Source organism: Anticarsia gemmatalis, chromosome Z (assembly GCF_050436995.1).
Source record: "Anticarsia gemmatalis isolate Benzon Research Colony breed Stoneville strain chromosome Z, ilAntGemm2 primary, whole genome shotgun sequence".
Taxonomy (NCBI): Eukaryota; Metazoa; Arthropoda; class Insecta; order Lepidoptera; family Erebidae; genus Anticarsia; species Anticarsia gemmatalis.
The window spans coordinates 20,097,380-20,116,024 of NC_134776.1; the positions used below are offsets into that span (position 1 = coordinate 20,097,380).

Sequence of the window (18,645 nt, forward strand, 5' to 3'; positions counted from 1 at the left end):
ACGATAATAGAATAAGTAATCAGAATTTTATTGGCACGATCTCAACACGCTTATTTAGATACTTATTCATAACAGTCAAAATTTCTATTTCACAAAAAACCGCTTTTATTCCTATTGGAAAAAACGTATTTAAATCTACATAGAAAATCATACATTGCATCCACTTATTCTAATAACACATCGTTTCCAATAAGATTCACTTTCTAAAGAAATCAAAACACACGACGTAGTTCGGCAGTTTTTCGCTAGATGGCGCTGAGTACAATAATTTCTCGAACGATTCCGTTCGAGCATGACTCACTCTTACTTCCAACCGGTTCCGCGGAGCACAATTTTGTAAAATGAAAGTTTAACTGTACGTAATATCTTCAGACAGCCAAAGCAGTCATTATCGCTACACAGACTTACACAGCAATACATACGATGCATAAACAAAAGTAGGTAATTCTATTACGGTATTTTCGGAGGTCTAGTTTACGTCAACCGGTGATTCATTTATTCATGTCTTACATTTCGGCAAATGAGCACGTCCGTTTCTTTGTCATTCATTCGGTATTTGGATTTGGATTTTGAATGGACGTTCGATTGAACATTATAATTTCTACTTTTCACCGTTTTAGACATCCTTGTACCTACCTACTGAAAAAAAAAATTAAATAGGTAAACATTTTGGTCCTATGACATCAAAACCTCTTTTCGCGGTAGACTTAATATTCTTTGACTGAGAATAATATCACAGTTAATATTATTTAAATACTAAACAATGTTTTTCATAACCCTTTTTATGCATTTATAAATTTATCCGCATAGAAGAACAATAATTTAATTATTGTTCAATATTATGCAACGATTGCCTTGATACAACGTACAGACATCACTACATTCATTACATACCTACCTACTTTTATTTTACTGAAACGAACTAGATAAGAAGCCGGCAACAAGTAAAAATTAACTACATTTCAATGATCACCTTGGCCTACTTTGTTATGATAATAATTTCTATCGAAATGGCCGATGTACCGTTAAAGTGACACAACTAACTTTTTAAATTAATTCCTTTGCTCGAGTTATAAAAAAAAGCGGTTGACGAACATACCGGGTTTGATTAAATATCTTTGCATCTCCTCGAAAGCTAATAATAAATAGGTAATTATTAATACTTTCGTCTTATCTTTTCTACGGCCACTAGCGGCAGTTAGTTGATAAAAACTTTAGTTTTATTATTAAATGCATGACAGATAATCGCTTCTCGTTTGTATTCGGCGCTTCTTTTACAATGTAATACAAGTTTTCTGAATAGTATTAAGGATGAGCGCTTTATTTGTTTTCAATCGATGACTGTTTCGTCGAATCGATTCTCATAATCGTTAAAAGACAGGACTTGTATTTGCTTCTTCATAAACGTATGTTTGCTGTTCGTAACGTGATTAGGTATGGTGCTTAAACTGTATTACTCTACCTACACCCAGATAATTTCAATAAATCCATACTATTATTATGAATGTGAAAGTAACTCTGTCTGTCTGTCTGCTACTCAATCACGCCTAAACTACTGAACCAATTTGCATGAAATTTGGTATGGAGATATTTTGATACCCGAGAAAGGATATAGGCTATAATCATCACGCTACGACCACAAGGAGCAGAGTACCAGTAATTAATGTTACAAAAACGGGGAAAAATCTCACCCATTCTCTCTTATTGTACGCAAGCGAAGTTGCGCGGGTCAGCTAGTACCTATTATATAAAGTCTTGAAATCCCTTATAAAAATTTGGGCTTTGAGTCCGCTAATCTAAGTACAGTCTAAATTTAGCGATTTAAGCGAAAAACATCGATTTTAAGCATTAATATTCCTTATGAATAATGCCATTACGGATAATTACGATATTACAATCCTCGTTATATCGATTCGAGGAAATAGCATATCGATTTTAATCGAGTCACTCAAGTCATCGATTCATTAAATCGTTAAGTAGGTACTCGCTCATAACAATTAGCTTGTAGTGAATTTAATAGAATCATTAGGTACCTACGAATACCTGCGATACCTACGTGACTATTAACATCAAATCAAAAATTGATTTTAAAAAAAGGCACGTAATTATGATTTTTCTTGATAAAACTATTAATTGTTACTTCCTCTCATTGTGGAACATCGATTAGAAATATTTAAATACTCTTTTTGCTTTAGTAAAAATGTTTGTCAACCAAACTAAATTAAACCAACAGTAGGTATATTTTAATAAATAATATATGTAAGTACGTGGGGAAATACGAGTAAGTATTCCTTACCTAACTAACGGCTTGATAATAATAATAATATATTCTTTAAAAACTATAAATTAATGACAATGTGGCCGATAAATTTACATTAACAAAATATTATGTTTAGTCACATTTCCAAAGAGGAAAACTAAATTTAATAATCCTATTGAGACCCGTGATTCAATTTAAATTTGGCTTAAGCTGTACTTGAGAACAATGTGGTCCAAAATAATATGTTTCAAATGGGTTCCTTCTCACGACGCCACACAATAAGTATTACCTATGTTGTTCCCCTTTTTTCCCCTCCGATACCGATAATAATGTCCCCTAGAGCATTATTCTATCAGCTATTAAAACCTTCCCAATTACATATTTTCAAAGAAACGATTTTCCTTTTTTGCATGTGTAAAATTGTATCATTTCACTCAAGATTCGGTCAAAGAAAACACAAAATCTTAGAACTGGCGCCAAAAACTTCAGAGTATTGATTTGTGACCCCGATGCAACAAATGGTTACCAATAAAAAGTATGTCACTCTCATTGTTGAACGAAACGAGAATATCAGCCCTACTGTAAACAATGCACCGTGCAGTAACAAAACGCAAAAATATTTTCTCTTAAATAGATTTATTTGTAGGTACAATTAAAATTATAATAGTAAACAACATTTTTATCGGACAAAATGCGATATTATATGTCCTATAAAAAATATAATTTTAGTGTGTTAATAACTCTTAAAAATTGAGCTAAAATATTACGTTTATTATTTGCCTACGATTACAGCAGTAAAATTTACGTTCCCGCATTTTTTATGCAAAACATTAGAAATTAAATCTATGCAAATAAATTTATTCACGATCACCTATAATTATGGCAAAATGATATATACCTAATCATTATTTTTGGCTCTTGTTCGTAAGCCTAGTAAGCGACTTGTTAAGTTTAAAAAAGTTATTAACTCCCTTAGTTGGTTTATTAAGAACAGTTATGTAATTTTAATAACTGTTAGAGGAAAAGTACTACTAAAATATATTTCTGTTACTTTTTCCTGTTTTGTTAAAGAAGTGATGTAACTTTCTTTTTCTGAACTTCGTTATTGATTTTATACTGTGGCAACATTATGTCACTTTTTGCCGACAGCGCCAACTGGTGTCTAAAGTCTGTAACTTCTTATTGATATCTCTCGCTCTATGTTCATGTTGTAATTTATTCTGGATAATTTGTGCTATTTGCTGACAAATCCGATGTTTATTGAATATGTGTTCGTGTTTGATTTGTTCTCGACATTGATGAATTAAAAATCTTGTCTCCATGTATATGTTATGCGGCAAGTTACTTTCAAAACCAATGACATTAGATGAACTCGATGTGCGTTTTGGCCATTTTACTTGGCTTGCGTTGGTGATTCGTACATAGTCACGTGACCTAAGTGGTTTTTGGATCAATGGCGCCAAATGTCTGTTACAGAAAATGTACGTAAATTATGAGGTATTTCCACATAGTGCTTAAGTGCAAATGGATATACAATAGTCTAGTTGTATACATAATATACATTCATAGCGAAACGAGGGAGAAAATGATGCGTAGGACTCACGTCAATCTGGCAACAAAACAGTGCTGCTATCTATGCTGTCAACTTTGTTATGTAGCCTACAATGGAGACTATTCGTGAGATAAATATTTACGGTTAAATATTACAGAATGAAATAATTGGAACCCGAGGTGGTGTCGTGTGAGTGTTTTATATTACTTAGTGTCGTGTGGTGCGGAGACATAGCGGGAGCAGCTGTTGTGAATGTATACCCGCTATTTACCGTCTCGGCTAGCCCGACTGGCCCGCCATACATATTACTCGTGCAATAATGTGAAACGTCAAACGGAATTGTTATTCAGTTTTATTCGTATACGCGAAAAATACGTTTATCAGTCTATTTATGTAGCGTATGCCGTACTATGTGGAGGTAAAACATAATCTCGTTGCAAATAACACCTGTACCTATGATTTTGTTGAAACCTGAATTGACATTTTTGTTCCGTACGTCAAAATGCTTTTTTGTACAAAATAGTAACATATAAACGGCTGCGTAATGATTTGTGTACGTTAAACTAAGTTTGTTTCGTGTAAATAACGAGCGTGCACTTTGTTTTGTTGTCTTGTTGACCGAGCATTTTGTTTTGAATCTGTCAAAAGTCGAGTGGCCCTCAAGTGATAGTGACCAATTTGGGGTTGAGTTTGATGCAGCCAGGATGTAACAGTGATGATGTAGTAGCCGCGCATGTGTTTAATATGGACCTGTGTTGGTTCCAGGTTTACAGAACGCAGACTGAAGTGCCATGTAGTGAATGATGTGACATTCTACACAATGTTGCTCCCGCGTTCTAAGTGTAAAGCAGTAGAAGGATCGTGAACATGTAGGTTTTGGACAACTGAGCGAGATGTCGTTGAGAGGCACAAAGCGGGCGTCTGGGATGCGCGGTGAAGAAGCCGGCGCATCCAAGCGCCGCAGGACGGAGCCTGATCAGGATGCTCTCTGGCAGCTCCGCCCTGTCAGTGACCTCAAGATGTCAGCCATTTATAACAGGAGTGCCTCAGAGGCACCCGCTGAACTATTCAGGTTTGTGTGCACTGTTTGGTTCGGATGTTATCACATTAACATAGTTTATATTAAGTATATTTAGTCTCATCATTATTCCATGTAACTTGATATCTATAAATAGTGTATAGCGTTGCACTAAATGAGATGAATGCAGCCAAATGTACCTGAATTGTAAACAATGATTAGTGTATCATGCTGGCGTTGTAATGATAAGTTCAAACTGCCTAAGCAAGCTAATTTTAAGCTTATTGTTGTTATAGGAATAAGTAACAATAATGATTGACCTGTGAAAGAATGATTAGTAAGAGTTGTACTTTTGTATGACTTCTTTGAAAGTTAGTGAACACGAGCTGTGGCGTCCATTCATAAGTTCTTGAAATAAAACCCTTTCTTTTGTTTGTAGTAGCTTTTGTTAAATTTTCCTCTGACGTAGGATGCTATTTGTATGCATATTGATTTTCTAAATCTGTCTTACCCGTTTCAAAAGTCAAAGTTCAGAATGTCTTGGACAATAGTATATATTTGGATTTCTTGAAAGTTTAATGCTGTGCGATGCGGAGCAGTTTCTCTTGCTGATTGTGCTGGTTCCTTGAGTCTGCCTTAGCATAGCAAACAATCAATCAATAATAACAAATTCCATCAAATAAGAAGTCTACTAACTAACTCTACAAAGCTCTGGAAATGTTATAAATAGATTAAAAAGAGCTAATATAAGTATCATATTCTATGTATTATGCTAAGCGATAATCTATGTAATTATACTGCTATATATTAACAATAAGATATTATTTTTATATACTGTAATCCTTACCTATAAACATTGTTAGTAAATAAGAAAGAAAATACCCTAGACTTTAATATGTAAATATATTGTACTAATAAAGATGTATTGACGACAATTTTCATATGTAAGGAGCGTTGGCCAAATAAATGCTAAGTCTCTCATACATGCAACACTTTGTATGATATTCTCAGACATGATGTATAATTTATGAATGAGGAGCCATTTCACCTCTTACATAGACTTGTATTACTAATAAACAGTCTATAAGTTCTGGTTAGTTATACACTGTTTTGTCACTTTCAATCAATGTAGAAACTGTATTTGAATGAAAAAGACAATACACTAACTAATCAGAGCTCACACAATGTTTATTAGTATGACAGCAAGCAAATGTATAAGAAAAATATGTTTAAAACTACCCTTAGATATATTTAAACATACTTATTTATATGTGGTGAAACAGGCTGTAAGTTTTAACAAGACAACTACAAATTGACCATATTAGTTATATCTAGTCTATTTGGTACCATTACCTTATTGTATTAGTGCCATTTGCACTAAATCCTTATCATAATTTATTTATCTGTAACAATCTATCTACATAATTCAACAGTTGTCTTGTTAAAGTTATTTGAAAAACTGAGCGACCAATTCTATTAAGACCAGTAACAATTACAATATTATATTAAAATAACTGCTCAAAGGACATTAAGGTGTGAATAAAAATCTGCTTACATTGTTTAGGAACTATGTAAACCGATTTTTATGCTTCCTCAAAACATGGGATGATAAAATCTATGTTTACTGCTCTTAGTATAATTAAATATTGAAGATCACAAGAAACAATCCTTTCAAAAAACTGTTACCTAGATACCCTTACAACAGTATGTAATATTGCAAACACAAAAACAAATTTTAGGTACCCATAATACATAACCTATTGTTCTACCTATAGAATCTTGTAATATAATATAATCCATTAAGCAAGATAATGCAAATGATCATTAATAAGTTACATGTTTCTCATACCCCTTTTAATTTTTCAGTCAGGATTCTCTTGTAACTGACTAACTGACTATAAATTTAGTAATGTGTCCAGATTCTGAATCTTTGTCCTGCTAGAACATTTTTTGTCTATAAAATTCTATCAAAATATATCAAAATAGGTCTATCATCACACTAATACACATACAGATAAGTACATAAAAAAAGTAAATATGTCAGTATATCTTTGTTTTCTATCAAGAGGTTACAAAATTCAATGTGATCGATTCTTATGATCTCTGAACATAAAAGCTATTGCGATTCTATTCACAACTTGCAAGTTGTGTTTTTATAGTATTTAAGTTATTGTTTATAAGTACATAGATAAGTTTATAATTAGAGGATATGCCTTACTGTAAATAAGTTTCATTGTAAGAGAGTTTAAATATTTATAAAAGATATGTTCACACATTCTCACATTCACATTATTAAGTGTCTGTCTACCCCTATAAGTGGTAGGCGTGATTTTATGTATGTATATAACTTAACAAATACAATAAAAAAACATGTATACAAAAACTTTAACATTTAAGATATTATAAAAAATACATCAAAAGAGAAATTATTAGTGTCAAATAGTTTTTGTTAAGTATAAATGTTGTATTTAGTTAATTGCAATAAGTTTAATATCATAAAGGAAATTTTATTAATAAATTAGTGATACTGATAAGGGGTCATATCTAAATAATACTGGACACTGTAATTTGAATTGACCATCCTAGTAATTTAATATGATTATAGCCTTTCTTGAGAAATCTCTCAAATATTGAAGTTTAGTTTATGAGCAAAAGACATTCAAACCAACTGAAATTAGGGTGTTATGAAACTAGTCTATCACACATAAGATGGATCCTAAAACCTTGTTGTTTTGGCAATAGTTGAAGGACAAGTTTCACAGCTTATGAATAAGTGATAGATAACTTATCTGCTAGATAAATTGACAGTAAATTTATAAAACAACTGCCTGCCTTAGACTAATTATTGGCAAACAAGGGCCTTAGTTTTGGAAAAATGAGACTACTTCATGTAAAAAGAGTCATATTGTTCAATGAAGCAAACTATGAACGTCTACTTTCAGAATAAGAAATCTCTTAAAATATAGATATATAGCAAACTTTTGTTAGAATTGGACCATTTGCTTTGTACAAGGAGATATTATTATCTAGTAGGTATACATAAAATGGTCTATACAATAATTTGCAAATCAAAAGCTTATTACTGGCTAATACCAAACAGTTAACAATTCTGCAAAAAACATGCAAAATAAAAAAAAATACATAAAGATCTTTACAAAAAATCATCAAATTGTAACCGTCTCTATTTCCTTCTTATATTCAAGCATCAGTTTTTAGATGACCCGTAAAGTTATTCTTACTTATAAATTCAGGCTGAAAGCTAGACGTCTCAGTTGTGACCTTCATCGTCCCCTTCAGTCTGTTACTTGTTGATGTTTGACTGAAATAGAAGAAATTTGCTTATATTTTGGTACTGATTCAATTATAACATGTTGAGAAGTATTTTTGTAGAATTTTGACATACGGTTTAGAAATTGTTTATTACATTTTGCGAACATGAATATTGAAGATGGAAGTTTGTTAGGTAGTTACATGAAAGTGCTAATGTATTCTATGAGGATTGATTCTTCTCCAAAGTAATTAATTTGCGATTTTTTATTGAAATTCATGATTGACATCTTGCCTTAAAAAAATCTGTTGGTAAAGGTTGCTAGGAAGATTCAGCTTTTGTTACACCAGTTATAAACAAAATCTATCAATTATATCAGGGGTATAATGTAACTTTCCTTTGTCATATGATATTCGACTTCATAAATTCTTTGTGTGATACTTGTAATTGTAATTACAATATGCATTTCTGTTTCTATAACAAGGCGTATCCTCTAATTATTAAAACCAATTCAATAAGAAAATCAAAAATACTATCAATACTAACATTTTGCTAAAACAAGCGAATTCGAACTTTATTTGTGAACGAATAAGGATAATTTCCCGCGATATTGTTTTGCGTGGTTATCCTATCTTCCTGCCTCGCCTTCCTAATGCCTGAAAAATATTGATGGATTATTGTAAGTGAAGATAAAATAAATACTGGCAATTCGGTGAGTAGCTGAGCGCGAGGCAGGACCTAAAGGCGATTATTGATATTCAAAAATTTAAGAAATAATAACTCTTTAAATAGTAAACCTTGTTTCACCAGCCAGTGTTATTGGTAAAACATCTATACTATTTATGACGTCATTATTTTCTTAAAAATCTGTGGTGTATTGTTTGACTGTTATGGAAGGGCTCAATGTAATTGTTTTTGTCATATTGGTGTTACTCTTTCATTCACTTACAATTGGCTTCTGACATCAAAATATTAAATACTAACAAAGCTATCAAGTTCAATTTGTATGAAGCTATCACTCATCTCATTACTAATTTAAGCTTGGTTTTATACACTTGAGAGTATCAGCAAAAATCTTATTTTAAACCATACTGAAAAGTACATAAAACGATGGTTTGTTCTATAAAATAAAAAGTATGTGCTCTCAATTGTATATTATGATCATTGAATTCATCTCACAGTAGTCACAAAGTCATTTAAAAATATTAATGTATAACACTTAGTAAAATAAATTGTCTTGGAGCACAAGTCATGAATTCAATGAATCAAGCAACTCTATATTTATGCAAAATATTAACCATTTCTGTAAGCACCTAACCTTTAGCCCTTTGCTTTTCCCTTTGGGATGCACAAACACAGTAATATATGAGCAGACAACTGTATCATTCATGATCAGACATACTATTGATCCTCTTTTCTGACCCCATTGTGTAAGTCTTGCCTTGAAAATTGAAGCCACAGTCATATTTATAGAATTTACATCACCAATCTGGGCCTAAATGCGTTACAAGAAGTGCAATTTGAATATTTCTCTATTTTAAAAGTCAAATGAAATCAGTTCATAGACGGGATAAACAATTTTAGTTGTCAACGCAATTGAATGAATAAGCAGACCTCTATTACTAAACATTTTACTTAAATTTTATGCAAATAAAACTCACAGAGATGGTTAATATGTATCACTGTACTGTGGACAACGCAGACATAGAAAATGTTTGAACAAAATGTAAAAGCACAGAGTTGTACGTTCATAAGACGGTCATTATCACTTTGATATCACTTGTGTAGTGTGTTGTCCACAGTTCAAACTAACAAAAGTAATACTAACTTAGCGTTCTGTGTTGAGACGTTCCAAAAACTGACTAGTCCAACTTATGAATTCCAGAAAGGACCTTATCAGCGCTATGAAGCTGCCTGATAACGAGCCGTTGACGCCGTCTTCGTACTGGATAATCACGGACACATGGAAGCAGGATTGGGAGCGGGGCGTGCAGGTGCCTGTGAACCCCGACTCCCTACCGGCGCCCAAAGTCGAAGTCATCGACAACCCAGCACCACCTAACTTCCAGGAATTCAAATTGTAAGTATACACGATATCAGAGGATCACGTATCTCAGTTGATAACTATTGTACGTCAATAGTCACTATTCAGTATGTTGCTGCTTTAACGTAACGTGTTTACTATATTCTAAGGGACGAAATAATGTACAATATAGTAGCTTTCTAATAGCTGTCAACTGAGATTCGTGATAGAGCCCCCCTTATCACAATATGTTCGACAGGAATTAAATAAAGCATTTTGTTAAGATATATCCCTCATTCATTGGCTAGTATATTACATGTACTTCCTCACTGGGATTCCTTACAACATAATATTGAATACTAGATTTATAAACACCTGGTTTAGGATCCGGTAGATTTTACACACACAACACAACAAAGCACTCATACTCTCTAACAGTCTCACACTAAATCGAACCTAACGTAATTTTTCCCTTATTCTGACTAAAGTTACCATGACGTATAAAAGTGCGCACGCAAATATCTCTTGTCAAATGCGCACGCATTCTTAAAATAGCAATTTTTTATGGTTGGTTCTTAAATCTAGCTATTTACGGCCATGACTCATCAAGAAGTTCAAAAAGTTTTTGTAGTGCTTCAGTCCTCAGTATTTTTAGAATCTTAATTACTTACTTAGCAATTAGTGATGGGAAAGCAGCTACATTTGTTATAATTTATGATTCATTTTTTTTATTCATAACTGTCCCACTGCTGGGGTATCCTCCCGAAGGAGAGAGGGATTAGGCCTTGAGTACACCACCCTAGCATAGTGCGGGTTGGGGACTTTTGCATGCCATCAAGAAATTAATAAATAGCTGAATAAAATAGATATCAAAATCAATGTTATGATTTTAATCATGGTGTCCTTAATTAAATATTAACACAACCTGCGCTATGCAGTGATAGTTGACACTTTGGCGTAGTCCATGACGCAGTTATTTACACTGAGACGCCATTATAACTTTGGAGAGAGGAGCATAGTTTATCAAACCATGTCTACCATCAGGTATATTTGAACATAAATTTCTTTCTAATACACGCATTTTCTCGATATAATCGCACTCTCTATTTTCATGCTAAACTAGTGCTTATAACCTACGCTTAGCTAGAGGATTTGTTCAGATACTAGAAGGAATAAAATTTACTACAATTCAGAAGATTCAACAAGTCATTAAATGGCTTTTCATTTTATTCATAACCTACATTTAGCTATAATAGAGGAGCTATTTCGATACTAGAAAGAATAAAATATACTACGATTCGGAAGATTCAACTGCAATTAATGGCTTTTCATTCTATTCTTTCAAAACGGCAATCGAGCCCAAAGTTCTTATTACTAATAAGTCTCTAGCAATGACTAAAAATACAGCCTGAACGAAATCGACTGTCTTTAGCAAGCACGTCACTAACATAAGCCACCGACGTGGTTGACGAAAAGTTTAGAAAGCGGTTTTGTAATTTTCCCCTTAATTCTAAAATTAGATTTTTGACCTTTGACGTTTAATGACTACAAAACGTGCTTTTATTCGAAATGTGCTTAACACGAATTAGGGAATCAGTCAGTCTTAGGACGCCGTGACAAAACCTTCGTAAAGCCTTTGGCTAGTGAAATCAAGCTATGGTTTATCTTCGGGAATATTTTCAGATAATGTGAATATATATTTTACTAATTAAGCATTTTCTTAATCTGTGCAGTGATGTGCCCTTCAAATAAAGAAGCCCGAAATGCATACAATAGATGTAGTAGTGTAATCTCTACATAGTGTAAAACAAAGTCGCTTTCTACTCTCTGTCCCTATGTATGCTTAGATCTTTAAAACTATGCGACGGATTTCAATGCAGTTATTTTAATAGATAGAGTGATTTAATAGGAAGGCTAGTGCGTGAAAATTATACCTAAACATTTTTGTAAAATTACTCTTTCAACCGGGCGAAGCTGGGGCAGGGTACTAGTGAAATGTATTTCCAATATTAGTAACAGTTATATGCATATAAGTCATGGTACTAAGTGATATCGAAACATAAATTGTTAAAAATTAGCAAAATGTGCATGTAATGTGTTACAAGTTATAGTTGATACAATTAGCAAAATGTGACTAGTACAAAAAAGATTTGAACGATACAAGTTAAAGTAAAGGTTCATATGTGATATAAATAGTGTAAAAATAACAAACATACCTAGATTTATCTGATCAGGAAGTCTCTCCATTTCAATAGTAATATCTGAATGCCTTTTCCCACCACGGTTGTAATGGTACTTATATATTCGTCCCAAATCAGATATAAGTTCAGTGTAGGTCAACAGGAAAATGTGTAGTACCGTTCATAAATACAAATATGAATAAATTTCCAAGCAACTTTCTTGCATTTCCTGAAAGCAGTTGTATAGAGATACTTGTGATTGTGTCGTGGTGTTATATTGGAAATTGTGAACGTACGTTTTAATTGTGAAGGACTATAGTAAAAACAATATGTGAGGAAAACCATCTATAAGTTATTTTTGTCTGTGTTACGTTGATCTCTTTTTATTTTATACATTTCTAAATTGATCTATATAAAGCAAAAGAGAAAGTGATCGGTTTAAAATTGTTGTTTCTAGAAATAATACTAGAAAAATCATTTTACATGTTTTGAGTTGATCGTCACACTTTACTTGACCGTTTCAGTTATACTTTAGACCTTACACACTGTAATTGTGTTGGATAACTATTACTTATCTTTGTTTGCTATGTACCTAACAATTTGTACTCTATAATAAACATTTTGAACACAAATACACCCACCTATTTCTCATGGGGGTAGGCAGAGACTTAATTCAAATTCTATATATTTGTTTTGATTTTTCAATATATACATCATACAGATTAAAACGTTAGTCCTACAGTTTCCAGTGATAAATGTCTGATAGGTCCTAGATGTTAGTTGGCTTAAAATAAGCTTCCTAATGATAGTGGTTGTCATACACAAAATAATTATTGAAATCCTTTCCTAAAGCACTTCTCTCTTGTATCTTTTCATACCAAAAATCTTTAGTTCTACAGCATTATTAAATTACTAACTACTTTCTTTACATTTGTGTCCACAGACCTAAAGACAAGTACGTGCACTTGACCCGCGACGCCCACTTCTCAGCGGAGAAGCACATATTGAGTACAACGCCGGCCCGGGCGGAGGCCGCGTGTGGCTACGACTTGGACGCCACAGACACCGCCTGGCTGAAGCTGCTCAACGCTGAGCGGGCGAGGGCCGGCGCCGCACCTGTCTCGGAGGACCAGCTCGAGAAAGTCATTGAAGAACTCGAGGTCAGTCACCCCTTTATTCTATATGATGACCAATTATCCTCTGTCTGATAGCTTTACTTGATGTCTGATGTTTTGACTGTCAAAACAATAGAATTGGGGTATTTTACTCATCGAGAAAGTCTAAACCTAGAATCGGTTCAAACTTCTGTGTCTTGACCTTATCCCTCGTTAAATGGGGTCGGCACTTCATGTAAATCGTGTTTGAAAGTAATTTGATTGAATACGCCGAAAATACGATACAATTTACGCCCAAAAATTCCGGAGAGAAACAACAATCATAAATAATCTCTCTGAGCTAACAATATTATAATTCACTGGTAATCATTGTGCAGTATAACTGCCCATAAATACAAAAAAAATATGGTTAGAAGAGATTAAAGCAAACTTTTAAGATAATTCAATATCAAATATAACCGAAAACACTTCTGTACTACCTTAATGCCAGTATTTCTATGATAAATAGCATTAAAGACATGCCATAGAGCATAGCTGAATTAAATGGTAGAAAAATACCCTAATTATCCTTTCGGGTAAAGTTATAAGACAGTGGAAAAGTCATCTCTCAACGGCCAGATACTGAAACGTTATTTTAACTGGCGCTTAAGACCTTCTGTAACTGGTATACTGCTAAGTTCCTAAGCATACGCGAAGAAGCAACATTTTGCATCAAACTTACTAGTGGTTTGGCACACAAAGCCTACTAGACAAGTCTCATGAATGCTAGTAGCATTATAACATGAGGATCTTGCTAATATTATAGAAATAAATACATCCTAAATGGTCAAAATTTTAACTTATTATTATTGCATTCAGAACGAACGCTAACTACTTATTTGTTACCAACAAAAACCTACTCTTTCACGAAATGTGCAAATACAAGAAAAAGGTTTTGATATTTCAGGAATAGACAATTTTGCTAATTGTCAAACTCTTACTGAATGGAATTGATATAACAATGGAAATAACAAAATAAAAACGTTTCAGTATTTAGTCGCAAAGTAGTTGATAGACATGCTAATATGTACGTAAATGGTTCTCTAATTTATACATCTTGGTGATACAATTAAATTTTTCTGGCCTGCTTATTTTAGTGCATACTTGCAAGTCTTTCTCTACTCAAGGCCTATTTTTCATCTATAGATAATTTTATCAAGGAAAAACATATCACTGAACAGATTTACTGTAAGATTTCTTAATTGGCCTTATATTTTTCTATAACCTTATCAGTAAGTAAGTGGGTCTGTACATTTTAGGTTAAAAATCTAAATAATTCCTTGATTTAAGTTATCTAAGGTGAATGAATTGGTCATATTGTTAAATATTGCTGGCTGTTTCTAATTTGATGCAGAAAGTTAAACACATGCAAATTTTATGATATCCCCATGTTTGCATGGAGAAAATTAAACTATTAAATAGATATAAAGGGCTACTCTTTTGAAGTATAAACATTTGAAAGTAAGTAAATAATAGTAGCTGGCTAAAATTACATAATTTTTTTATGAACACCACTACCAACTACTGATTGGGAACTAAAAGCCAATGATCATGAATGTACGATCAATCAGCACATAAAGAGATGTTAAAGAACATCCTTGATTCATAGGATAAGTAAAAACTTACTGATTTGCAACTTGAACAAATACAAAATGCATGACTGGTAAGAAAAAATCTAAAATATAAAGTTAACCCATTATTGTCCCACAGTTGGACATGGGTTTTCCTAATATATTGAAGTGAGGTAAAATAAGTAAATTGTAAGGGCTTTGAGTCTGGTAGCCTGAAGGTCCTGGACCAGTAAGCTTGAGTGGGCCGAGCACTTGACGAATGAAATCATATATCATTATGTAGAATACTGTTGGAATCGCCATATACTATTTAAAAGTTTCTATATAATTATAAATACTGCATCAAATTAGAAACTATTTTGTGAACAATTTCAGCGTTGTACGTGCCACTATGTGTTATGGAAGAACGTCTTGGTGTTGCGATTACTGACAAACATTTTTGAACAAGCGTCTAAAAAGTTATACTGAACTATATTCTATATAAGAGTTATTATTAAATTACCAATTAATATGTACAATACGTCTTTAAGTTATGAAAAATATTTATCAGACTTTAAAATATTTTTCCCATGGATGGCATAGATGAAAGAAAAAACTATTATACCGTTCTTTACATACTTTCTCCTGCACTATGACTTATATTCGCCAATAGGGCATTTCTTTATTTTATATAGTTGTAATAACTATAGCATTTACATTAAAAACCTTAATAAACCTGATATACTAATTTAAGCACTAAATATGCTCTAGTTATAAATAAAACTAGCTTTTCCTAGCCAAATGCAGAGATGAATAGCGAGCTAAACAAGTCTACTGGTATAATATCGTCACCTGATCGTCCGTCTACCTTTATCTAGCCGTGGCGTCTATTAGGTTAGGCGAAGCCTCGAACGTTGATTACGTTGGCGTAAGATGCTGATTAGGGCAATGTTAAAAGGATTTTCGTACTAAGTATATTCGAATGCCTAGTTTTGCTTGGACTATGTACAAAAGTAAATAACTATAGACAAGTTAAATGATTTGAGGTTTCCGCAAAGCTTGTCTAGATGAATCTTCCGTTAACTTCACAATATGGATGATGGGATAAGCAAGTAAAATTCCATAAACCCTGTATAACGGTCCCAAAGCGATTGCATAAAGACGTTTTAATATTGAATCGTGATTTTAAATTCAACTCGAATGGCATACGGTTGTACCAATTGGCCTGTCTTTTGTCAACCGTGTTGCAGTTGCACTGTATTTTGCGATACCAGAGCTATTGCAATAAAACTGTGAGTAAAAATCTCCTTTTTGTTATATGGATTAGAGTATATTTTTGTTGACGAAAATTGTTTGCATAGATTTTTTAAAATATTTTGATAGTTTTTGGTGTGCCTTTATCAGAATTTTGGGGATGTGTTATGAGTAGTTTATGATAGAATTATAAGATTATGTAAGAACAATATTTACGTTTTAGAGTGTAATTATTTTATTGGTTGACATAAATTAGTAACAGATTTTTTTTTATAAAAATAATTCAAAAATACTTTGGTCTAACTGGTGATAGAGTTTAAATGGTAGTGCTAGCTACTGTTAGAATTACTAGATTATGTTAGTAAAGTAGCAGAAAAATATACATGAAGCTAAAAATATTTACAAAGATATAGTGAAGTTATGTGGTTCATACAATGAACAATGAATGATTTGGGAGATTTTAGTGACCGGTCAACACTAATGGCTAGGTTTTATCTATAAATAATAGAATAATGACAGACTATATTAGAGATATTCTTCTAAAAATATCAAGTATGTAGTACTACTTCTATAAATGTAAGAAAACATGTATGAATGTGGATAAATCACAAGAAGTAAAGAGGGATTGAAGAGAATGGCGTTATTTAGTCTCTGCCTACCAAAATTAGGGTGTGATATTATAAAAGGATAATTATTATTATTGCGTTAGACGTTCACGAACCTACTGTATCAAATGTCATCAAATCTAAATAAAAAATAAATTAATATTTACTCACATGAAATGTTCCTTGGCGGAGATGACACGTTTATAGCCCCGTGATGTAAAGTGGACTGAGACTTGATAATATCGAGCAGCTTGCTTTATGTGCATTCACTTAATACATTATTCTCACATTCAAAGTCTTTTAAAAACAAACCCGTTCATAAAAGAGTCTGTTTCTTTCCAATATTCTTAAATGCGGTTTCTCAACTGTATAAAGCAGATTTCAATGAGTTTAATTCATTGTCGTGTAACACTGAACAAGTTTGATACAAAAGGGTCAAGTAAATATGTGTGCTGTATAATTGGGAAGTTATTGAGGCCTGACGGTGGTTCGAGAATGGGTCACCGTTAGATTAGTATTCTCTAGTGGATCACTGCTCCTTGATTACTATTCTTAAAACCATACTTATTAACAGCTGCAATGGCTCGGGTAACTTGCTTCTTGCAACGTCCTTGTTAGATTTGCCTTTATTTCAATCTTTATTTAAAATTAATTTGATCTATAAAATACAACTTAGAATATTGGACTACAGGTTATTATATGAAACAAAAATAGTTGCAAGCCATTTCTCAAAACAATCTAAGCCTAAAATAGTGGTGCTCTCTAGAATATCGTCATCGTTTCAGCCTAGATATTTAATCTAAGTGGTCTCGAGGCCCTCTGATCAATATGTGTTCCACATTTTAGTTTATATTTGAGTGTTCTGACACTCGTTGCCAAGGTTCCCTTGACCGGACCGTGTTGGAGCTCGTGTAATATTTAATTCATCGGGAACATGTTTATTTGGAAGATAAGTCTCTGATCGGTGTGGTGACTATTTTTGTGCTTGCAACTATGTACTGCTAAGCTACGTTCTCGTGACGTCATAAGTAATACAATAGGTGGGCTGGCTATAAGGATTAAGTTAGGTGTGTTTTATTCTATATTTATGAAAGAGATACTAAGTACTTATTTGCATAGCTTTGGTTATTGTGACATCTAAGTGCGTTATAGTGCCACCTAGCGGGAAAATCGTTAGACATAGATATACAACACTAGAAAGTTGTTTTTTTAGATTAGTGTTTGATCTGTTGAGAGGTTTGGAGACGTGCGAAAGGGAATAAACATTTGGTAGAGCATACTAAGTATTATAATGACCAGTTACGCCATATTATTTAATAGCACTGTTGCCGAGCGAAAAAAACCGTTCGCGCCCTTATTTTCTTAACCGTTGACCAGTGAGTGCAAGCCATTGAAATTTAAACAAAACCTCGTTACATTCATACAAAGGCCCGCAGAAATGGCGACATGTTATTGAATCAACAACAGTTCCACGGGGATTTGCATATTTGAGATGTGAACAGTTCGTTGGAACGTTCGCTTCATATCTGGGGGCACGGAAGTGCCCCCGCAAGTCGAGCAAAAAAAAAGCGGCACGGCCGTAACATCCTTTTCTCGAAGCAATTCGGGCTATTTTTGACACCCCTATAATTTCGTTGTGGATAAAACAAGAAGCCTGGAAATTCAGCAACTAATCAGTCATTGTATAAACACGGTATATTTAAAATTTCAGTCAATTTGAACCAGTAGTTTAAGAATGACAACTTGTTAAAATTTTGAATTTTGTCACTCACTGATTCACT

The 18,645-nt window shown here is 33.1% G+C and overlaps 1 protein-coding gene across 2 annotated transcripts in view; it reads left to right on the forward strand.

The window, feature by feature from the left end:
• Positions 1 to 3,444: 3,444 nt before the first annotated feature.
• rno (PHD finger protein rhinoceros) overlaps positions 3,445 to 18,645 on the forward strand; it is a 60,225-nt gene continuing 45,024 nt past the window's right edge. The window contains exons 1-4 of one of the 2 annotated variants that reach the window (XM_076135310.1): positions 3,445 to 3,741; positions 4,578 to 4,884; positions 9,984 to 10,178; positions 13,245 to 13,461. In XM_076135310.1, the coding sequence (XP_075991425.1) occupies positions 4,706 to 4,884; positions 9,984 to 10,178; positions 13,245 to 13,461 (591 nt within the window). In that variant the 5' untranslated portion in view covers positions 3,445 to 3,741; positions 4,578 to 4,705. Of the gene's footprint in view, positions 3,742 to 3,919; positions 4,002 to 4,577; positions 4,885 to 9,983; positions 10,179 to 13,244; positions 13,462 to 18,645 lie in introns of those variants that run through there. The other variant, XM_076135311.1, reaches the window with a different exon arrangement.